Source organism: Trachypithecus francoisi, unplaced genomic scaffold, assembly GCF_009764315.1.
Source record: "Trachypithecus francoisi isolate TF-2019V2 unplaced genomic scaffold, Tfra_2.0 Lachesis_group13, whole genome shotgun sequence".
Lineage (NCBI taxonomy): Eukaryota > Metazoa > Chordata > Mammalia > Primates > Cercopithecidae > Trachypithecus > Trachypithecus francoisi.
This window is the reverse complement of record NW_022681458.1, coordinates 10,830,601-10,854,793: the sequence shown is the minus strand read 5'-3', so window position 1 is coordinate 10,854,793 and position 24,193 is coordinate 10,830,601. Positions and strand designations below refer to the sequence as shown.

General features: G+C 42.4%; 1 protein-coding gene across 3 annotated transcripts in view; it reads left to right on the top strand.

The window, feature by feature from the left end:
* FBXO36 (F-box protein 36) overlaps nt 1–24,193 on the top strand; it is a 92,338-nt gene that overhangs the window by 54,971 nt on the left and 13,174 nt on the right. For 2 of the 3 annotated variants that reach the window (XM_033229957.1, XM_033229956.1), the window contains one exon: nt 23,004–23,176. In XM_033229957.1, the coding sequence (XP_033085848.1) occupies nt 23,004–23,176 (173 nt within the window). The remainder of the gene's footprint in view (nt 1–23,003; nt 23,177–24,193) is intronic. The other variant, XM_033229958.1, reaches the window with a different exon arrangement.

Genomic DNA, 24,193 nt, shown 5'->3' with positions numbered 1-24,193 from the left:
TGGAAAAAATCTTAGTGTTTAAGATCCTAGGTTTGGCCGGGCACGGTGGCTCACGCCTGTAATTCCAACACTTTGGGAGGCCGAGACGGGTAGGTCACGAGGTCAGGAGTTCAAGACCATCCTGGCCAAGAGGATGAAACCTTGTCTTTACTAAAAATACAAAAATTAGCCAGGCATGGCGGCACACACCTCTTATCCTAGCTACTCGGGAGGCTGAGGCAGGAGAATCGCTTGAACCCGGGAGGCAGAGGTTGCAGTGAGCTGAGATCAAACCATTGCACTCCAGCCTGGACAACAAGAGCGAAGCTCTGTCTTAAAAAAAAAAAAAAAAATCCTTGGTTAACATGTAGACTCCATTAATGAAGTTAAAATCAAGTAAATATAGTTTTATGCTTTAATATTTATGAATTGGGCAGCGGCAAACAACCAAGTGATTTGGACTTTACTGGGAAGCGCTTAAGGGGAAAACTTTTATATGGTGTTTTCTGAAGGAAAACAAAATATTTGATTGGTTAGAGTGGAAATTCCCTGGTTAGAGGTTAGTTGGCAGTTTCTGACTGGTAAAGTCTCTAGTTAGAGGTTAGTTGGCAATTTCTGATTGGGTAAGCAGAAATTTCCTTTTCCTATGCTACAACCCATCCATATTTTAAAAACATTTTTTTAATTAAAAAAATTTTTTTTGCCGGGCGCGGTGGCTCAAGCCTGTAATCCCAGCACTTTGGGAGGCCGAGACGGGCGGATCACGAGGTCAGGAGATCAAGACCACCCTGGCTAACACGGTGAAACCCCGTCTCTACTAAAAAAAATACAGAAAACTAGCCGGGCGAGGTGGCGGGCGCCTGTAGTCCCAGCTACTCAGGAGGCTGAGGCAGGAGAATGGCGTAAACCCGGGAGGCGGAGCTTGCAGTGAGCTGAGATCCGGCCACTGCACTCCAGCCTGGGCGACAGAGCGAAACTCCGTCTCAACAAAAAAAAAAAAAAAAAAAAAAAAAAAATTTTTTTTTGTAGAGCCAGGGTCTCACTATGTTGCTCAGGCTGTTCTTGAACTCCTGGCCTCTAGTGATCCTCCCGCCTCAGCCTCCCAAAGTGCTGGATTACAGACGTGAGCCTCTGCACCTGGCCCAACCATCTGTTCTGAGTTGGGTTACAGTTTGCTTACATAAGAACTCAGGACACTGGTGACATCTAAGCCCGATTGCTTCCCAATTAATTAGTTTAGCCCTTCTCAATATGAAAAATTCAAACATAAAAAGCAGACAGAATTTTTTTTTGGGCGGGGGACGGAGTTTCGCTCTTGTTGCCCAGGCTGGAGTGCAGTGTCGTGATTTCGGTTCACTGCAACCTCCACCTCCCAGGTTCAAGTGATTCTCCTGCCTCAGCCTCCCGAGTAGCTGGGATTTTAGGCATTTGCCACCACACCTGGCTAATTTTGTATTTTTAGTAGAGATGGGGTTTCGCCATGTTGGCCAGGCTGGTCTCGAACTCCTGACCTCAGGTGATCCATCTGCCCCGGCCTCCCAAAGTGCTGGGATTACAGGTGTGAGCTACTATGCCTGGCCAGAATGGTTTTTAACTAACTCCCACGTACTCATAACTCAGCTTCAGCAATACTCAAAATGCGACCCAAACCTGTAGATGAAACCCACTGTTCCCACTGGACTCTTGTGAAGCACATCCCAGTTGTTACGTTGTTTAATCTTCATCTGCTTTAGAATGTGTCTCTCAAGGGACTCTCTTCAACTAAACTCTTTAATAATTACTCCTTAAAAATAAAAATTTGCCAGGTACAGTGTTCATGCCTTGGGAAGATTACTTGAGCCCAGGAGTTCAAGACCAGCCTTGGCAACAGAGTGAGACCTGATCTCCACAAAAAAAAAAAAAAAAAAAATTTAATTAGCTAGGTGTGGTGACACATGCCCGTAGTCCCAGCTAATCAGGAGGCTGAGGTGGGAGGATTGCTTGAACCCAGGTGGTTGAGGCTCCAGTGAGCCCTGATCATGCCACTGCACTCCAGCCTGGGCAACAGAGCAAGAATGTCTCAAAAATAATAATAATAGCTGGGCACGTTGGCTCATGCCTATAATCCCAGCACTTCGGAAAGCCAAGGTGGGCGGATCACCTGAAGTCAGGAGTTCAAGACCAGCCTGGACAAGATGGTGAAACTCCGTCTCTACTAAAAATACAAAAAATTAGCTGGATGTGGTGGTGGGTGCCTGTAATCCTAGCTACTCAGGAGGCTGAGGCAGGAGAATTACTTGAACCTAGGAGGCGGAGGTTGCAGTGAGCCAAGATCACACCATTGCACTCCAGCCTGGGCAACAAGAGCAAAACTCCATCTCAAAAAAAATTAATAATAATAATAGTAATATTTTAAAACTAGAAGACACCTTAGAGATTCTTATTAGTTATAGTTAACAATGTTATTTATATTAATATCAAGTACTTTCACTCATTTTGTTATAATATCCTTGTGAAATAAATATTATTGCCATGAGATTCAGAAAGGAGGATCTTACAGCTAAATACTGACATTGCCAGGACTAAGCATTGAAACTCAAAAAAATCAAGCATATTAATCTCATTTAGAAGGCAAACTCTGAGTGGATCTTTGATAATCAACACTCTTTAAAAAATTCCATTATTTAGGCTGAGCACAGTGGCTCATGCCTATAATCCCAGCACTTTGGGAGGCCGAGGTGGGTGGATCACCTGAGGTCAGGAGTTTGAGACCAGCCTGGCCAACATGGTGAAACCCCATCTCTACTAAAAATACAAAAATTAGCCGGGCGTGGGGGTGGGCGCCTATAATCCCTGCTGCTCTGGAGGCTGAGGATCACTTGAACCTGGGAGGTGGAGGTTGAAGTGAGCAGAGATCGTGCCACTGCATTCCAGCCTGGGCAACAGAGCGAGACTCTGTCTGAAAAAAAAAAAAAAAAAAATTCCATTACTTAACAATAATAGTATGTGATAGGCCAGGTGTGGTGGTCCACACCTGTCATTCTAGTACTTTGGGAGGCTGAAGTGGGAGAATTTCTTGAGCCCAGGAGTTCAAGACCAGCCTGGGCAACATGGCAAGACCCTATATAAATATATATAGAGTGTGTGTGTATACATGTATGTGATAGTTTTGTTTTTTATATATGTGTGTGTGTGTGTGTATATATGTGATAGTTTGTTGTTGTTGTTTTGTTTAGAGAAGCAAGGTTTTGTTTTGTTTTGCTTTCTTAAATAGTCAAAAGTTGGGCTGGGTGTGGTGGCTCATAGCTATAATCCCAGCTCTTTGGGAGGTGGAAACAGGGGGATCACCTGAGGTCAGGTGTTCGAGACCAGCTTGGCCAACATGGTGAAACCTTGTCTCTACTAAAAGTACAAAAATTAGCCTGGTATGGTTGTGCAAGCCTGTGATCCCAGCTACTTGGGAAGCTGAGGCAGGAGAATCACTTGAACCTGGGAGGCGAAGTTAGAAAAAAAAAAGTCTGCTGGATTGAGTGGTTCACTGTCTTACTGTCTGTGTGCAGTATCATTAACTCCTTTATGGTAAATATTTATAAAATTCATTGTTGGCTTAAGAACAACCAGGTTGTCAAATAAAGAAAAAGAGAAGAAAATGTGACTGAGATTAGAAGAAAAAGAAAAGAACAATCATATTGGTGGAAGGCTATTTACTTTTGACTGAATTTCAATCAGTCCGGGCATGCCTCACTTCTTAAATTGTGGACCAGACATGTTTCTATGCAGATCACTGTAAAGTAAACTTCCATAAAACGTATTTCATGTTCATTTTCAAGTTAAGATCCGTTTTTTTTTTTTTTTTTTTTTGAGACAGAGTCTTTCTCTGTTGCCCAGGCTGGAGTGCAGTGGCACGATCTCAGCTCACTGCAACCACCACCTCCCAAGTTCAAGCAGTTCTCATGCCCCAGCGCCCCCACTTCCTGCCCCTGAATAGCTGGGACTACAGGCGCACACCACCACACCTGGCTAGTTTTTGTATTTCTAGTAGAGATGAGGTTTCACCATGTTGGCCAGGCTGGTCTCGAACTCCTGGCCTCAAGTGATCTGGCTGCCTCGGCCTCCCAAAGCGCCGGGGTTTATAGGTGTGAGCCACGGTGCCCTGCCTCCATTTTATTTTCTAACCACTGTAGGACCTTCCCCAGAGCTATATGTCTAGTGAATGCTGCATCGTTCCTTGAGACTGTGATTTTCTGATTGTCTTCCGCAAAAACCTGGAGATGGGGATTTGGGCCAGAGATTGGAGTCAAAAGCCTTCCACTGCCTTCTGAGTGCTGGCTTACCTGCAGACCTCACCAGTCTCTTGCCTGTTCCAGGCATCTTCCAAGCCCTGCCCTTGATAAGATATTGGGGGGAGGGGTCAAGCTCCTGTTAAGATACTGGGGGAGGGGGTTCACTTCAGGATAACTACTCGAGGGGTTCTGATATTGGAAGAGAAAAGGCAATATAGCAAAGATTTTATGAGTCTGACAGCAGGCCTGCCTCCCTGCTGGCTGTGTTCCTGCTGGACAGCAGGAGAGTTGAGGGATTCAGCCAAGGCATGTACCAACCAGGCTTTTTAAATGGTAGTTTACAGAGCTGCAGTCTCAGGGCTGCCAGGTGGTTTCCCGCCAGCAGCAGCACTGTGATACCAAATTAAATCAGCCCGGCAAGTTCAAAGGCTCCTATGTCTCTGAGGGGAAAACTCCAAACCATGCTGTTGTTGGTCTCCGTATACCCACTTCTTAGAGAATCCTTCAGGAAGTCCTCTGTCTCCAGAGGAAGGAGGAGGGTTCATGGTAGCACAGACTGGGGCTCAGTAAGCTAGGGTTGAAATCTCTGTCCTGCCACCAGCCTGCTGTGTGACCACAGCTGATTGCTCCCCACTCTGTGAGTCAGTTTCCTCATACTTAACTGGAGATAATGGTTACTCCATGTGGCCATGGTGAGCCTGATACAAAGTCAGGCGCAGTGGCTCCCTCCTGTAATCCCAACTACTTGGGAGGCTGAAGTGAGAGGATCACTAGAGGCCAGAAGTTTGAGACCAGCCTGGGCAACACAGTGAGAGACGCCCCCCCCCCACCCCCCGCCCAGCGTCTCTGAAGAAAACTGTAACAAAATGAAAAGCAAGACAAAGTAACCTGATACATGAACAGTTGTTTTTTTTTTTTTTTTTTTTTTTTTTTTTTTTGAGACAGGGTCTCACTCTGTTGCCTAGGCTGGAGTGCAGTAGCACGATCACGCTCACTGCAACTTTCACCTCCCTGGCTTAAGCGGATCACTTGAAGCCAGGAGTTCGAGACCAACCTGGCAAACATGGCAAAACCCTGTCTCTACAAAAAATACAAAAGTTGGCTGGGCATGTTGGTGCCTGCCTGCCCAGTTACTCAGGAGGCTGAGGTGGAAGGATCACCTGAGCCTAGGAGGTTGAGGCTGTAGTGCACTGTGATTATGCTACTACACTCCAACCCGAGTGACAGAATGAGACCCTGTCTGAAAAAAAAAAAAAGAAAAGAAAAAAAAAATATTTTCCCAGCATGTCCTCATGGTTTGCTGTTGTATTAGTCTGTTCTCATATTGCTATAGGGAAATAACTGAGAATGGATAATTTATAAAGAAAGGAGGTTTAATTGGCTCATGGTTTTGCAGGCTGTGCAGAAAGCACAGCAGCTTGATTTTGGGGAGGCCTCAGGAAGCTTCTAATCATGGTGGAAGACAAAGGGGGAGCAGGTGTCTTACATAGCAGGAGCAAGAGAGAGTGATGGGGTGAGGGGTCACACACTTTTTTTTCTTTTTTTCTTTTTTGAGAGACCTAGCCTCACTCTGTCACCTAGGCTGGAGTGCAGTGGGGCCATCCTGGCTCACTGCAGTTCCCACCTCCCAGGCTCAACTGATCTTCCCACCTTAGCCTCCCACGTAGTCAGGACTTACAGGCATGTGCCACCACAATAATTTTTTTGTATTTTTTGTAGAGATGGGGTTTCGCCCTGTTGTCCAGGCTGCTCTCAAACTCCTGAGCTCAAGCGATCTGCCTGTCTTGGCCTCCCATAGTGCTGGGATTACATGCGTGGGCCACTGTGCCCAGCCTCCTTCCTCTATCTGCAAAGCCAGCAATGGCGGGTCTTGTCTTTCTCACGACGCATCACTCTGACCTTGCCTCCATGGTCCTGTCTCCTTCCCTGACTCTGACTCTCCTGCCTTTGTCTTTCCCTTATAAGGAACTTTGTAATGACATTAGACTCTCCAGATAATCCAGGATTGTCTCCCATCTCAAGATCCTTAATTTGGCCGGGCATGGTGGCTCACACCGGTAATCCTAGCACTTTGGGAGGCTGCGGCAGGTGGATCACTTGAGGTTAGGAGTTTGAGACCAGCCTGGCCAACATGGTGAAACTTCATCTCTACTAAAAGTACAAAATTTAGCCAGGCATGGTGGTGAGTACCTATAATTCCAGCTACTTGGGAGGCTGAGGCAAGAGAATCGCTTAAACCTGAGAGGCAGAAGTTGCAGTGACCCAAGACAGAGCAAGAGCTTTTCTCAAAAAAAAAACAAAAAAGGCCGGGCGCGGTGGCTCAAGCCTGTAATCCCAGCACTTTGGGAGGCTCAGATGGGCAGATCACGAGGTCAGGAGATCGAGACCATCCTGGCTAACACGGTGAAACCCCGTCTCTACAAAAAAAATACAAAAAGCTAGCCAGGTGAAGTGGCGGGCGTCTGTAGTCCCAGCTACTTGGGAGGCTGAGGCAGGAGAATGGCGTAAACCCGGGAGGCAGAGCTCGCAGTGAGCTGAGAACCGGCCACTGCACTCCAGCCTGGGCGACAGTGCGAGACTCCGTCTGAAAAAAAAAAAAAAAAGAAAAAAAAGAATTTAAAAAAAAAGAAAAACCAAACAAACAAACAAAAAAAAAAAAAAAAAAGGATTCTTAATTTAATCACATCTGCCAGTTACTTTTGCCATGTGAGGTCCCATATTCATAGGGTCTGGAGATTAGGGCATGGACATCTTTGGGGATGGGCATTGTTCTGTCTACCACTGTGATTTATGTTACTAAATTGCAAAATTAAAACATTGCTGAATTTTTTTTCCAGATTTGTATTTTTATTTTATTTATTTTTGAGACAGGATCTCACTCTTTTGCCCAGGCTGGAGTGCAGTATCGCAATCACAGCTCACTGCTGCCTCCATCTCCCGGGCTCAAACAATCCTTGCACCAGGCGTGGTGGCTCATGCCTGTAATCCCAGCACTTTGGGAAGCCGAGGTGGGTGGATCACCTGTGGCCGGGAGTTCAAGACCAGCCTGACCAACATGGAGAAACCCCATCTCTACTAAAAATACAAAATTAGCCGGGTGTGGTGGCACACGCCTGTAATCCCAGCTACTCAGGAGGCTGAGGCAGGAGAATCACTTGAACCCTGGAGGCAGAGGTTCCAGTGAGCCAAGATCGTATCATTGCATTCCAGCCTGGGCAACAAGAGCGAAACTCTGTCTCAAAAAAAAAAAAAAACCAAAAAACAAAAAACAATCCTCCCACCTCAGCCTCCTGAGTAGCTGGGACTGCAGGTGCACACCACTATGCCCACCAGTGTAAATTTTTTTTTTTCTTTTTTAGTAGAGATGAGGTCTTGCTATGTTGCCCAGGCTGGCCTCAAATTCCTGAGCTCAAGCAATCCTCAAGGATTCCTGAGCTCAAGCAATCCTCAAGGAAACCCAAAGTGCTGGGATTCCAGGTATGAGCCACCCAGCCTGGCCCAGGTTTGCATTTTTAAGAGTCAAAACTGTCATGTTTATTATTTTAAACATTATTCTTAACACTACCAAGTATAGAGAACTGTTAGCATGTGAATAAGAGTGTTGCTTAATACAGACGACTTCCATTCAAATCCTGGCCCTAAACCCACTAGGCATGTGACCTTAACCAAATTATTTAATCTTTCCAGGTCTTATTTCCCTCAACTACTGATAATGGGAATAATAATGGCATCTGTCTCACAGGAACCTTATGAGGACTAATTGAATGAAGTGCTTAGAATTTGCCTGGCACATTATAAGTACTCAAAATCTAGCTGTTGGAGTTTTTACTATTTAAAAAGTGAAAATTATTTATCTCCTCCAAGCTCCATTCCCCAGAGACAACCATTCCAAATAGTTTCATTTGTATCTGAATTCTTTCTGTTTGAATCATGTATATGTTTATAAAAATAAAATCAGGCCAGGCACGGGGGCTTACGCCTATAATCCCAGCACTTTGGGAGGCCAAGGCGGGCGGATCACGAGGTCAAGAGATGGAGACCATCCTGGCCAACATGGTGAAAGCCTGTCTCTACTAAAAATACAAAAATCAGCTGGGCGTGGTGGCAGGCTTCTGTAGTCCCAGCTACTCAGGAGGCTGAGGCAGGAGAATCGCTTGAACCCGGGAGGTGGAGGTTGCAGTCAGCCGAGGTCATGCCACTGCACTCCAGCCTGGCAACAGAGCGAGACTCCATCTCAAAAAAAAAAAAAAAATCAAATCAATTTCATCTTTAGGTTTTTAACTTGTTTGTGCTCTTCATATATTGTGATTATTTTTCTGTTAGTGTACGTAAAGTCCCCTGTTCTTTTGCAAGGATGTATGGTATTCTGTGGGTACAAATACACAGTCCTCAATTGATGGGCATTTTCGGATGGTTTCCAGGTTTTGCTGTTCTCACTGAGGCCTTTAGGTACATGCTGGGACATCTCTGTCTGCACACTTATACACGAGAATGTCAGTAACATGGATTCCTACAGGTGGAATTGCTATATCCAAAGAGATATACCTTATAAATTTTGATAGATTTTATTTGAGGGGTGCATTCTTGAAAATCTTGCAAAATTCAAGGTTAACGTGACCAAGGATGGTCTTTCTGTGAACTGGCCCATGTGGCACTGCCACGGGATGCAGCACAAATGCCATTTGCAACACATTTGACCTTAATAATGATGCCAACTTTATAATTATGCTACTCTTGAAATAATTTTAAGTTGTGTGATTTACATTATTTTAACATTTGCACCTAAAATGAGACTTCATTAATATTTTGATGTCACAATATTTCAATTTAGAGTAATTTAAAATGTATAGAAAATGCTAGTTACTTTCTTATCCTTACAAATTGCTCTCCAAAACACTGCTGTGTTAATTATACTCCATCCAACAGGAAGTAGGTGTTTTCTTACCCCTTTTACAAACATCATGCCTTGTTCCATAATCCATTTTCTTTAGGTTTTTTTTTAAGGCTTATACGCCAGCCTTTAACTTGGACCTTCATTTTCTCATTCCTAACTAACACCTCTTACAGCACTCCTCCCCTCCTTGCTGCCCTCTCTGATCGGCTGCCCTTTGTCTTCAGCCTTGGTCTCTGGCTTCTGGACACCTTGGGTTGGGTTCTGCAAGTGAGGGTGAGGTGGGAGAGTGCAGGACGTAGGAGCATGGGAGGCTGGCTCTGGGCTGCAGAGCAGAGAAGGCAAATCCAAATAAAATCTTACATTTTGTCATTTATTGTTAACTGATTTTTTAAGATTAAAAATTGAATTAATGCACATAGTAAAACAAAAGTTAAATCAGTTTGAAAAGTTTTAGTTCAGCACTGTGGCTCATGCCTATAATCCCAGCACTTTGGGAGAGAAAGGTGGGAGGATTGCCTGAGCCCAGAAGTTCGAGACCAGCCTGGGCAACATAGTGAGACACTGTCTATACAAAAAATAAAAAACTTAGCTGGGCATGGTGGCATATGCCTGTAGTCCCAGCTACTTGGGAGTCTGAGGTGGGAGGATGGCTTGAGCTAGGAAGTCAAAGCTGCAGCTAGCCATGATTGTGCCACTACACTCCAGGCTGGGGAACAGAATGAGACCCTGTCTCAAAAATAAATTAATAAATAAATAAATTAATTAATTAATTTCATTTAATAAAAATAAAAGGTTTTACCATGAAAATAAGTCTATCTCTGACCCTGTGTTTCTAGTTCCAGTGACAGCCATCATTAGGAGTTTGTGTTATATCCTTATAAACATGGTTTATGCATAAACACATAAAGGACTGGGCGCGGTAGCTCACATCTGTAATATGAGGACTTTGGGAAGCTGAGGTTGGAGGATCACTTGAGCCCAAGCAGTTCACAACCAACCTGGCCAATGTGATGAAATCCTGTCTGTATAAAAAATACAAAACTTAACCAGGTGTGGATTCACATTCACCTGTGGTCCCATCTACTGGGGAGGCTGAAGTGGGAGGGTCACTTGTATACAAGAGGTCATGGCTGCAGTGAGCTATGTGTGCCACTACACTCCAGTATGGACGAGAGAGACTCTGTCTTAAAATAAATAAATAAATAAATAAATAAATAAATGTAAAAAGAAGAGACCTTTTTTTTTTTTTGGAGACAGAGTCTCCCTCTGTAGCCCAGGCTGCAGTGGTGCAATCTCGGCTCACCACAGCTTCCACCTCCGGGGTTCAAGTGATTCTCCTGCCTCAGCCTCCCGACTAGCTGGGACTACAGGCACCCACCCACCATGCCCAGCTAATTTTTGTATTTTTAGTAGAGATGGGGTTTCACCATGTTGGTCAGGCTGATCTTGAACTCCTGACCTCAAGTTATCTGCCCACCTCAGCCTCCCAGAGTGCTGGGATTATAGGTGTGAGTCACCGCACCCAGCCAAAAAGAAGAATCTTATGCATTGTATCCTGTAGCTTGCTCTTCACAAGTTTTCAAATTCAGAAATATTTTAAACCTACGGAAAAGAACATTACAGAGACTGTGGCTGGGCACAGTGGCTCCCACCAGTAATCATGTAGTAATCATGGCTCACTGCAGCCTCAACCTCCTGGGCTTAAGTGATCCTCCTGCCTCAGCTTCTGGGCTAGCTGGGACTACAGGTGTATAATTTTGTAGAGACAGGGTCTCACTGTGGTGTCCAGGCTGGTCTTGGGACTTATCTCTAACTCCTGGCCTCAAGCAATTCCTCCCACTTTGACCTCTCAAATGCTGGGATTATAGACGTGAGCCCCTGCACGTGGCCTAAATCATTGTTTAGAGCCATTTTTTCTCCTCTAAATTTTCTTTAACTGTGCTTTATCTACATTGGACAAGTTTTGATAACTTGTGTCTTTATTCTCATTCATTTTCATTCAGTTAAAACATTTTCTAATTTCCATTTTGATGTCTTCTTTGACCCTTAGATTACTTAGAAATATATTATTTAATTTACAGGTAGTTGGGGATTTCGTAGATACTTTTTTTGTTCTTAATTTTTAGCTAAATTACATGTGGTCAGGGAATCTACTCCAAACGGTTTTAATTTTTTCAATAATTTCAACTTTGTGTCATACTTTCTCAGGGGTATATTTATCTTTTTCTTATCATCCCAGTTTTAGTATAAATGCTGCTAAATGCTGCTGACAAAAGCACCATGTAATACCTTTTTTTTTTTTTGAAACAGAGTTTTGCTCTTTTGCCCAAGCTGGAGTGCAGTAGCGCCATCTCCGCTCACTGCAACCTCCGCTTCCCGGGTTCAAGCGATTCTCCTGCCTCAGCCTCCCGAGTAGCTGGGATTACAAGGCACCCGCCATCACGCCTGGCTACATATAATATCTTTTAAAAACAAAAGAAGATTACAAATATATAATCAAATTGCCACTTCCCACCTATCTATTTCTCCTCCATTCCTTTCTATTAACTATTCTAAAGTTGGTTGAAAGATAAATCTTGGTGAAGATACGGAGAAAAGAGAACCCTTGCACACTGTTGGTGGGATGTAAATTAGTACAGCCGTTATGGAAAACAGCATGGAAGTTCCTCAAAAAATAAAAAATAGAACTACTATATGATACAGCAGTCACACTATTAGCCAAAGGAAATCTGTATATACAAGAGATATCTGCACTTCCATATTCATTGCAGCATTATTCACAATAGCCCAGATATGGAATCAACCTGTGTCCATCAACAGATGAATGGATAAAGAGAAAGCAATATATATACACAATGGAATACTATCCAGCCTTGTTTTTTAAAAAAGGAAATCCTATCATTTGGGACAACATGGATGAACCTGGGGGGCATTATGCTAAGGGAAATAAGCCAGGCACAGAAAGACTAACAATGCATGATCTCACTTATGTGTGCAGTCTCTGAAAAAGTCGAACTCATAGAAGTGGAGAGTAGGACAGGAGTTACGTGAGGCGAGGTGAGGGAGAGAAGGGAGAAATTTAGGAGAGTTGGTCAAAGAATACAAAATTTCAGTTAAATGGAAGGAATAAGTTCAAGAGATGTGTTGTTCAACATGGTGACCGTAGTTAATAACAACTTATTGTATTCTTAAAGACCACTGAGTAGATTTTAAGTGTTCTCACCTCAAAAGATGATAAATATGTGAAGTAATACGTATATGTTAATTAGTTCTATCAAGCCATTTCACAATGTATATTTCAGAACATCATATACATGATAAACGTGTACAGTTTTTGTCAATTGAAAATAAAGTTTGTATCATTTCTAAGCGTATTGTATTATAGTACAAACACATGAATAATATATACAATTTTTATTATTTTATTTTTACTATTTTTGTTTAAAATTTTATAGAGATGGTCAAGATGGCTCACTCCTGTAATCCCAGCACTTTGGGAGGTCAAGGCAGAAGGATTGCTTGAGCCCAGGAGTTTGAGACCAGCCTAAGCAACATAGCAAGATCTTGTCTCTATAAAAAAATATAAAAATTAGCTGGGCGCGGTGGGTGGTGTATGCCTTTAGTCTCAGCTACTCGGGAAACTGAGGTCAGAGGATTGCTTGAGCCTGGGAGGTCAAGGCTGCAGTGAGCCAAGATTCCACCACTGCCCTCCAGCCTAGGCCACAGAGTGAGACCGTCTCAAAAAATTAATAAATAAATAAAATTCTATAGAAACAGTATCATACTGTCCTTTTCAATTTTGCTTTATCTTTTAATATTGTTTTTGAGATTTATCCATATAAGTAGATTTGGTTCTTTTATTTCAATGGCTTGTATTATAATTTCTAATGCCCCCACCCTTTTTTTTTTGAGACATGGTGTTGCTCTGTCACACAGGCTGGAGTGCAGTGACTTGATCTCAGCTCACTGCAGCTTTGACCTCCCGGGTTCAAGTGATCTTCCCACCTAGGCCTCCTGAGTAGCTGGGACTACAGGTGCATGCTACCATGCCCAGCTATTTTTTGTAGAGACGGAGTTTTACCATGTTGCCCAGGCTGGTCTCGAACTCCTGGCCTCTAGTGATCTGCCCGCCTTGGTCTTCCAGAGTGCTGGGATTACAGGCATGAGCCACCACACCCGGCCATTTTTGTTATAAGCCATAGTTTATGCAACTAATTTCCCCTACTGAGGGTAGTTAGGTGGTTTCTACTTTTTTGCAGTAAATCTTCATATATTCTGTTCTTCATGTATCTGTGTGCGAGTTTCTCTAACTTTTTTATTTGTATTTGTTGATTTGCAGGATATATGTCTCTTCCTCTTTACTAAGTATTGACAGTCTGTTTTCCAAATGAGTTAAATCAGTTTACACTCCCATTAGCATTTTATGAGAGATGCTGTTTCTGTATATTCTCAGCAACATACGGTGTAGTCAGAGATACATATACTTCTATACCAAAATTCCCTAATTATTAATGAGGTTGAATATGTTATATTCATTGACAATTTGGCTTTTCCCCTCTGAGAATTGCTAATTCATCTTCTTTGCCTATGTTTGTGTCTGTGTGTATCTGGTTGTTTGTCTTTTTTTGGGTTGATTGTAGAGACTAATTTAGGTACATATTTTGAATACTAATTATTTAATTTGGTTATATGTGCTACAGATATTTCACCACGTTTTTGACTTAGCTTTTTACCTTGTCTATGTGGCCTTTATGTTACAGTTTACAATTTTAATGCCATCAAATTTGTCAGTTTTTTAGTTTATGGCTTGCACTTTTGTGTTTTGTTTAAGAAATCTTTTTCTACCCTGCTTTCATAAGACTATAGCTCTATTTTTAATTCTCAGGCTGGGCGTGGTAGTTCATGCCTGTAATCCCAGCACTTTGGGAGGCCAAGGAGGGTGGATCACCTGAGGTCGGGAGTTCGAGACCAGCCTGACCAACATGATGAAACCCCATCTCTACTAAAAATACAAAAAAATTAGCCAGGCATGGTGATGCATGCCTGTAATCCCAGCTACTTGGGAGGCTGAGGCAGGAGAATCACTTGAACCCAGGAGGCAGAGGTTACAGTGAGCCGAGATCACGCCGTTGCACTCCAGCCTGGATGACAGAGTGAGCCTCTGTCTCAAAAAAAAAAAAAAAAAAAAAAAAATTCTCAAATATTTTATGATTTGTTTCCTACTTTAGGTCTTTGACTTAACTTCGTTTTTTGATATGATGGATTGAAACATAGGTTTTTTTTTTTTCCTCTCTATCTGGTCAATGTTTCTAGCATTATCTATGGGATGATTTAGTAATTCCATACTGTTTTATAATCTTATCTTTTACATATTCCAGGTTCCCATATGTACCTGTCATTTCCAGGGCTATTTTGTTTCACTGTTTGTCTTGCACCAACACCAACACTATACTGCTTTAATGGCAATCTTTATAGTAAATTTTCTTATCTATTTAGAGGAATTCATTTTCTTCCTCTTCTTACTCTGTTTTTCTCCTCTTATTCTTTACAAAGGCTGTTCTTGACTTTTTCCCTGCATATGAATTTTAAGATCAACTGGTAAAGTCATATAAAAATCCCTGTTGAGATTTTGATTGAAATTGAATTTCTAGATTTCTGAGGGGAGAATTGTCATCCTCCAGTATTGAGTCTTCTCAACATTAGCATATCTCTCCATTCATTTAGGTCTTCTTTTATTTTTCTCCATAAAGTGTTACTGTTTTCTTTATAAAGGTCTTATATATGTTTTATTCAAATTCTTCCTTGGCTGGACACCGTGGCACACGCCTGAAATCCTAGTACTTTGTAAAGTTGAGATGGGAAGATGGCTTGAGGCCAGGAGTTTGAGACCAACCTGGTCAACATAGTGAGATCCCATCTCTTTTAAAAAAGAAAAGAAAGGAGAGAAAAGAATCCTAAATTATTCCTAGTCACCTTATAATTTTTTTGTGCTAATAGTGTGTTTTTAAAAACTTACATTCTATTTTAATTCTTGAGTATATATAACATATATGTGTTTCCAAAATCAAAATTGTAAAACAATGTACTCAGAGTCTTCCATCTCTATCTGCACTGCCCTTTCCTTCCCTTGCCCTGGATGTAAACACTTGTGCTTTTATTTACTGTTCCAGTGTGTCTTTCTGCAGATATAAACAAATTCATAAATATATTTATATTCCACTACCCATTCTTATACAAATAGCATTCTGCTCCTGCTGTTCAACACTTTACTTTTTCACCAGTATATCCTGGAAATCACCTCATGTCTTTGGAGATATTCTTTGTTTTGTTTTTGTTTTTTGTTTGTTTGTTTGTTTTTGAGACCGAGTTTCACTCTAGTTGCCCAGGCTGGAGTGCAATGGTGCAATCTAGCTCACTACAAGCTCCGCCTCATGGGTTCCAGCGATTCTCCTGCCTCAGCTTCCCGAGTAGCTGGGATTACAGGCATGCGCCACCACGCCCGGCTAATTTTGTATTTTTTAAGTAGAGATGGGGTTTCATCATGTTGCTCAGGCTGGTCTCGAACTCCTGACCTCAGCTGATCCACCGCCTCGGTATCCCAAAGTGCTGGGATTACAGATGTGAGCCACCAGGCCCGGCCTGCTTTTTTTCTACAGATGTGAGCCACCAGGCCCGGCCTGCTTTTTTTCTTTTTCTTTTTCTTTTTCTTTTTTTTTTTTTTTTTTTACTGCATAGAGTATTTATGCTTTAATAGAGTATATATGCTTTATACTAAAGCAAATACTATATACATATCATATCTATGCTTTATCTGCATATATTTCTTTATATGTAGGCACCAAAATTCTAGTGATAAAAATTGGGTTGTTTCCAATCTTGTCATATCACAAATAATGCCAAAATGAGTAACTGTGTGCACAGATCATTTCAGTGTGAGATTGCTGAGCCAAAAGATAAATGCTTATTAAGTTATAATTTTGAGCTAATGGTTGCTGGTATATAAAGAAATGATACTGATCTTTTTTCAGTAGGATTTCTTGACTTTTGTGTGTTGACGTTCAGATCATTTTGTGGTAATGGCAGTTTTTTTTTCTTTCTGATCATGATGTATTTTTATTTTTATTTATTTATTTTTTTGAGACGGAGTTTAGCTCTTGTTGCCTAGGCTGGAGTGCAATGGCACGATCTTGGCTCACTGCAACCTCCACCTCCCAGGTTCAAGCAATTCTCCTACCTCAGCCTCCCGAGTAGCAAGGGATTACAGGCATGGGCCACCATGCCTGGCTCATTTTGTATTTTTAGTAGAGACAGGGTTTCTCCATGTTGGTCAGGCTGGTCTTGAACTCCCGACCTCAGGTGATTTGCCCGCCCTCAGCCTCCCAAAGTGCTGGGATTACAGGCGTGAGCCACCGCACCCGGCCATGATGTATTTTGTTTGTTTGTTTGTTTATTTGTTTGTTTGAGTTGGAGTCTCACTTTCTGGCCCAGGCTGGAGTGCAGTGGTGTGATCTCAACTCACTGCATCCTCCACCTCCCAGGTTCAAGCAATTATCTGTCTCAGACTCCAGAGTAGCTGGGATTATAGGCATACACCACCATGCCCGGCTATTTATTTATTTATTTGTATTTTTAGTAGAGACAGGGTTTCACCATCTTGGCCAGGCTGGTCTTGAACTCCTGACCTCGTGATCCACTCACCTCGGCCTCCCAAAGTGCTGGGATTACAGGCATGAGCCACTGCACCCAGCTCATGATGTCTTTTTATATTTTCCTTGTTTTGTTCTGTCTATGACCTCTAAAACAATGCTGAATAGAGATGGTGATAGTGGGCATTCTGGTCTTGTTTCTGACATTAGAGGTTATATACCATCATGATTAGGAGGTGCATTGTAGAGCAAACTCCCTGGGTTCAATCCTAGTTCTGCCACTTTCTCATTGTGTGATCTTGAACAAGCCACTTATCTTTTCTGTTCCTCATTTCCTCATTTCTCTCTCTCTCTTAAGTTCTCTCCATATTCCAGTACTCCTTTTTTTCTCTATAAAAGGGGAATAATAGTTGTACCCATCCAATAGGGTCATCGTGAAGGTTAAATGACTGTATATATTATATATATATGAGATATATCTTATATGTATTATATGACATATATGTATTACATATACTTTATATATATACATATTAGAGCAGTACCTGGCAGATACTGAAGATGATACCAACCCATATTTGTACCATTCATTATTATTGTTACTGTTACTGTGTTTTTGATTACTCCTGTATATCAGGTTATCAGGTTAAGGACATTCCCTTTTATTACTAGCTTTCTAGGAGTTTTTATTTATAATAGATGTTAGAAATACTTCTATGAAATCATTTTCTATATTTTTGAGATGGTTATTTTATCTCAAAAATATGTTAATGTGGCAAATTCTGTAAGATATTTACCCTAGTTATAACATCCTTAGATCATTCCAGGATTAATTATACTGGTCAAAATTTGTTTACTTTTTTAATATGTTGATGAACTCAATTTCCTAATGTTTTGTTTAGAATTTTTACCACGTATGTTCCTAAGCAAAGTTTAGCATACAGTTTTCCTTTTGCTTACCATCATTGCTGGTTTGCACAACTTCCTAATTTGAGCTGGGGAGTTCTTCTATTTCTATTCTTTGGAACACATTGTATACCATATGGATTGGTATACAATTATTTGAGAGTTTATAAAGCTAATCTGTAAAGCAGTATAGACCTGAAACTTTAGTTAAGATTTCCTTTTCTTAATTAATCAGTGAATTCATTTTATTTACTGGTCACAGTCTCTTGGGTTTTCTTTCTTTTTTTTTCCCCTGCCCCCCACAAGATGGGAGTCTCACTCTGTCACCCAGGCTGGAGTGCAGTGGTGCGATCTTGGCTCACTGCAACCTCCGCCTCCCAGGTTCAAGCAATTCTTCCACCTCAGCCTCCTGAGCAGCTGGGACTACAGGCGAGCACCACAAAGCCTAGCTAATTTTTGTATTTTTACTAGAGATGGGATTTCACCATGTTGGCCAAGCTGGTCTAGAACTCATGACCTTAAGTAATCTGTCCACCTTGACCTCCCAAAGTGCTGAGATTACAGGGGTGAGCTACTGTGCCTGGCCTGGTATCTCTTCTGACACCTTCATTATTCAGAAATGTGTTTAAAGTTTCCAAATGTTTCCCAGGGTTATTATGAACTCAGTGTGTCTCCCCTCAAATTCATATGTTGAACCCCTAACTCCCAGTGTACTATATTTGGACATGGAGGCCTCTAAGGATGTAATTAAGGTTAAATAAGGTCTTTAAGGTGGGGCCCTAATCTGATAGAGTTGGGGTTCTTATTAGAAGTCGGACCAGAGGCTCACTCCCCATCTACTCAAGCTCACAACGAAGAAGTCGTGTGAGCACACAGTGAAATGGCAACCCTGCACAAGCCAAGAGAAGAAGCCTTAGAATGAAAGCTACCTTGCTGGTTGAGGGTCCAAAGTCTTCTCCTTTTGTACTGCGTGTGACCCGTTCAGTTCAGGCTGGATGGCAGTGTTCTTACCAATATAATTCTCTTAAAAACATCATGCATTTCTTATTGGGGTCTATTGCATTAGGGAAAACCATGCTTATATATCTCTTTGAGATAAGCGCTTCTCTGCCTTGGGTTTCTGCTCTTGCCTCTTGAGTGACAACACCTTAAGCTTCATGAAAACCCTAAGGTTTGACTGGATGGTTTTTGATAGAGCATCTTATAGCCACCTTTCCCCACCTCCAATTTCTCCTTTATACCATGTTTTTCTTACATTGTCCTAGATTTGATCTTTGCCTGAGACATTTCTTAATTTTAGCATTATTTGACAACTGAAGAGGCAGAGAATGTTCAAAAGCAGTAAATCCTGTGTCATTTTTAAGATACCTTCCTTTAGCTTATCTCTTTTCTCTCATCTTTAAGCATCAAGAAGAAATCAGGCAGTATGTTCCTGCTTGGACATTTTCTTAGCTAAATGGCACAACTCATAAGGTGCATTTTTTTTCTCACTTAAATCTTTTTTTTTTTTTTTTTTTTTGAGACGGAGTCTTACTCTGCTGCCCAGGCTGGAGTGCAGTGGTACAATCTTGGCTCACTGCACCCTCTACCTCCCGGGTTCAAGCAATTATCATGCCTCAGCCTTGTGAGTAACTGGGATTACAGGTGCCCACCTCCATGCCCAGCTGATTTTTGTATTTTCAGTAGAGATGGGGTTTTACCATGTTGGCCAGGCTGGTCTCAAACTCCTGACCCCAAGTGATCTGCCTGCCTTGGCCTCCTAAAGTATTGGGATTACAGACATGAGCGACCGCACCTGGCCCTCAATCTTTTAAGTCTTCATCTTTAAAACCTCAGAATTCATTAGGCTTCTACTAATGGTTTCTTCTTGGCTCTTCAGGCTTTCACCAACTCTCTCCTCACATTCATTCACATTTTTATGGACTTTTCAATATCAAAGCCACTCCCACATTTTAGGTTCCATTGTGGCAGCACATCCCTTGCAGGTACCTGAGTCTTTATCATCTATTGCTGTATAATAGATTATCCCAAAACGTAATGACTTAAAACTGTGATAAATGTTTATTATCTCAAACAGTTACTGTGGACCAGAAATTTGGGAGCAGCTTAACTGAGTGGTTCTGATTGGGAGACTTGCATGGGGTTAGATGGCACCTCAGTCATCTGAAGGCTTGACTGGAGCTGGAGGATTGCATTCAAGGATGGCTTATACACCTGGCTGACAAATCACTGGTGGTGGTTGGCAGGAGGTTTCAATTTCTTGTCTCATGGACCTCTCCGTAGTGCTGCTAAGTGAGGACTAAACTCTGATTTTTTATCTTGCACAAATTCCTATCTAAGAGGTCTGGGGAGTCATGCCCTACAAATCATAAAGTCTCATCAGATGGGTTTTATTTAACCCTATATATCATAATTTACTTTCCAACCTGACTCTGGCATAGCATTATGAGACAAAGAAGAAAATCAACATATTTTACCTCAAAACATGTTGATTTGCCATATTTCGAAATAGCCCTGCAAAGCCGTTCTTTGTGGAGGAAAGTTTGTATCTGTCAAGAATCTCTATTAACACAACTAGATCTTGGCCGGGCGCGGTGGCTCAAGCCTGTAATCCTAGCACTTTGGGAGGCCGAGACGGGCGGATCGCGAGGTCAGGAGATCGAGACCATCCTGGCTAACACGGTGAAACCCCGTCTCTACTAAAAACTACAAAAAACTAGCCGGGCGAGGTGGCGGCGCCTGTAGTCCCAGCTACCTGGGAGGCTGAGGCAGGAGAATGGCGTGAACTTGCAGTGAGCTGAGATCCGGCCACTGCACTCCAGCCTGGGTGACAGAGCGAGACTCCGTCTCAAAAAAAAAAAAAAAAAAACAAAACATAGCTAGATCTTTTTCTTCCAGACCCTCCCAATCCTAAAGAGATTAACTAAGATCTGAATAGGAAACACTGGTTATTGTTGTCTCTAAGGGCAGCCACTGTAAGACTTCAAAATAACTTTTCAGGACATGGCCGTTGGCTTCTCCCAGAGTGAGTGATCCAAGAGCAAAGTGGAAGCCTTTACCTCCCCTTTGGATATCATTTCTGCAATATCCTCTTTGTTAACAGGGCAGCCCTATTCAGGCTGGGATAGAAATACACAGGGGCATAAGTTTAAGAAAAGAGAGTCACTGGAACTGTCTTGGAGACTGTCTGCCACATAATCCAACATGCAGATAGTGATTTTATGTTTCAAAATGGAGTTTGTTTTAATATACATTTTTTTAGTTTCAAACGAAGTATATGTCAGTTACATTTTAAAAAATACCAAAAAAGCAAGAGTATTTTTTTCAAAATATTCTAATCACCTTACACTTTCTTTTTTTTTTTTTTTTTTGAGGCGGAGTCTCGCTCTGTCGCCCGGACTGGAGTGCAGTGGCCGGATCTCAGCTCACTGCAAGCTCCGTCTCCCAGGTTTACGCCATTCTCCTGCCTCAGCCTCCTGAGTAGCTGGGACTACAGGCGCCCGCCACCTCGCCCGGCTAGTTTTTTTTGTATATTTTAGTAGAGACGGGGTTTCACCGTGTTAGCCAGGATGGTCTCGATCTCCTGACCTCGTGATCCGCCCGTCTCGGCCTCCCAAAGTGCTGGGATTACAGGCTTGAGCCACCGCGCCCGGCCTCACCTTACACTTTCAAACCATCACATTTCATACCTAGCTGTACATGTCCTAAAACTTTTACATTTTAAATACTTTGTTGGTGGAAACTTTCGAAAGTATATTTGAGCATGCTTTGAACATGTTTTCTTGTCATTTTAAAGTATTCAAAAATCATCTTCAATTATGTCAAGGGCTTTAAATAAGCACTGCTTTTTCTTCTGCTGCTGCTGGTGGGCAGAGGTTCTTCACAATACCTACTCTTCGATGCTGAGTTTTTGAAAGGGCTATTCGACACCCCCCAAAGAAGGCCTTTGTGCTTTAGAGGGGCTTTGAATGGGAAGCACTTGGAATTCAGAAGCAACTTAAATCCGTAATGCCTCTATTTTCTATTTCTACATTAATGCCTTAATGTAGGTTAACCAGCTTGGGAGATAAATCTTATATAGCTACTCTTCTAAGCTGGCTTTTACGTAAACACAGCCCACACCTTACATCCCTTCTGAAACCAGAGAGCCCAACTTCTAGGATCACAGTTCCACCTGCTTCTGCAGGGAGCCTGGTGCCCTTGACAGCTCTGTCCTACTTGCTCCAGAAGGACTGGTTCAGGTTGAATAGGGAAGGTGGTCACCAAATATTGGGAAAAAATGTTGGCTTTTTAGATAATAAGATTATGTTTTGAATCATCTTGGAAAATGTTGTATGTTCTTTTATAAATGGACATTGCCCCAATACATTATAGCTAAATACTGAGCTAGTCAGGCTTCCTCAGTTGCAAGCAACAGATTCCCATTCTGATTAACTTAAGCCAAAAAGAGATTTAATGGAAAATTAGTATGTGTGTGACTGTGGGGTAGGGTTGGGGGGTCTAGAATTGAAGGAACAGCTGAAGGGGTAGGGACCAAGGCATCTTCCAGGATCCAGGGAGTGCAACTGACAAAGGTCACACTGAAGCCTTGACACTGGCTTTCCAGAAATGGCTCTGAGAAGAGAAACAGTGCACTCTCTTAGACTCAATGTCTAAAAACAAATTTAAAAAAATAGCCAGGCATGGGGGCACACACCAGTAGTCCCAGCTACTCGGGAGGCTGAAATGGGAGGATTGCTTGAGCCTGGGAGATCAAGGCTGCAGTGAGCCATGATGGCACCACTGCACTCCGGCCTGGGCGACCCCATCTAAAAATAAATATATAAATAAATAAAAACTAAATGAAATAAGAGATCAAAAGTCAACTAAAATTAGGAGACAATGTGTTTTAAACCAATGGAGAGTAGCAGGGCTAGCAGAAAAGCCACGTGGACCAGCATCTTTTTCCTCCACATAGCTGCCCGCTTGGAGGGGCTGTGAGTACAATGGTAATGCCGAGACCAATTAGGTTAGTGGTATAGACTGGAGTCTGGTGCTGATGAGATCAAGGGGATGCAGAAATCACTGTGTTAAGCAGTGAGTGTCCCTAAAAGTTTCTGATCTCAGGGCAGGAATAGCAATTGGAAACAGATGCCTCAAAAATGCATTCGGTTAGTCCCAAAGGCAGCTCAGTGAAAGTAGGAAAGACCCAGCGTCACCTAACATCACTCCCAGGGGAAAAATGCCCTGAAGCTTGTATTCCACTGATGGTTGTTACAGCTCTTATGTGACTGTACATGATAACCATTTTAGTTTGTTGGCTTCTTTGAATTACAGGTCAAACTGCCTTAATATTTGGTATAAGAATATTAAACTATGTCATCAATTTGTGCGAAGGTAAATTTGACTTCCTTGAGCGGCTCTCAGACAATTTGCTCCTGAATATCATTTCTTATCTGGATCTTGAAGATATTGCCAGGCTTTCCCAAACATCACACAGATTTGCGAAGGTAACGATCCATTATTTTATGTCTATATAGAATTTTCCATGTGCTTTCTAAAAAGATTTTTTAACATAGCAATCATTTGTTGAGTACTAACTTTGTGATGGACACTGTCTTAGGTGCACAAGCAGCAGAGATGAAAAGACATTTCTCTCCTCAAAGAACTTACAGTCTTATAGTAGAGATTCAGGTACATGCAAATAATTACAATCCAGCGTGATCAGTTCAACAAGAGATGTGTATGCAAGGTACAAAGATAGTGCAAAGTGATTTTCTCTGCCTGGCTTCACAGAAGCAGGTTACTTTATCTGGCTTTTGAGGGTGAAATTGGTGAAGACACGTGATCTGGGTTAGGGGGCATTCCAAGGCAGGGAAAAACCAAGCAGAAGCATGGTGGCATAAGAGAATAGGGCACTTTGGGAGGCCAAGGTGGGTGGATCACCTGAGGTCAGGAGTTTGAGACCAGCGTAGCCAACATGGGGAAACGCCGTCTCTACTAAAAATACAAAAATTAGCCGGGCATGGTGGTAGGCGCCTGTAATCCCAGCTACTCAGGAGTTTGAGGCAGGAGAATCACTTGAACCCAGGACGCAGAGGTGGCAGTGAGCCGAGATCTCACCACTACACTCCAGCCTGGGTGACAGAGCAAGACTCTGACTCAAAAAAAAGGAGAGAGAATAGGGCAAGGAGGACTACCTGACATCCGTTTCCATTTCTTCTAGTAATAGCCTTTGCTGCATTGCCTGTCTCCGAGTATGTGTTTTGGTGGGCTGTCCATTGCAGTGCCCCGTTTTCTTCCTTGCCCAAAGCTGACAAGATGCACTGTCTCACTGCTTCACATCCTCAGCAGAATAACCCAAGAACAGGAAGCACAGTTAGTGCTGATTTCAGCCAGCCAGTGTCAAGGCTTCAGTGTGACCTTTGTCAGTTGCACTCCCTGGATCCTGGAAGATGCCTTGGTCCCTACCCCTTCAGCTGGTCCTTCAATTCTAGACCCCCCAACCCTACCCCACAGTCACACAC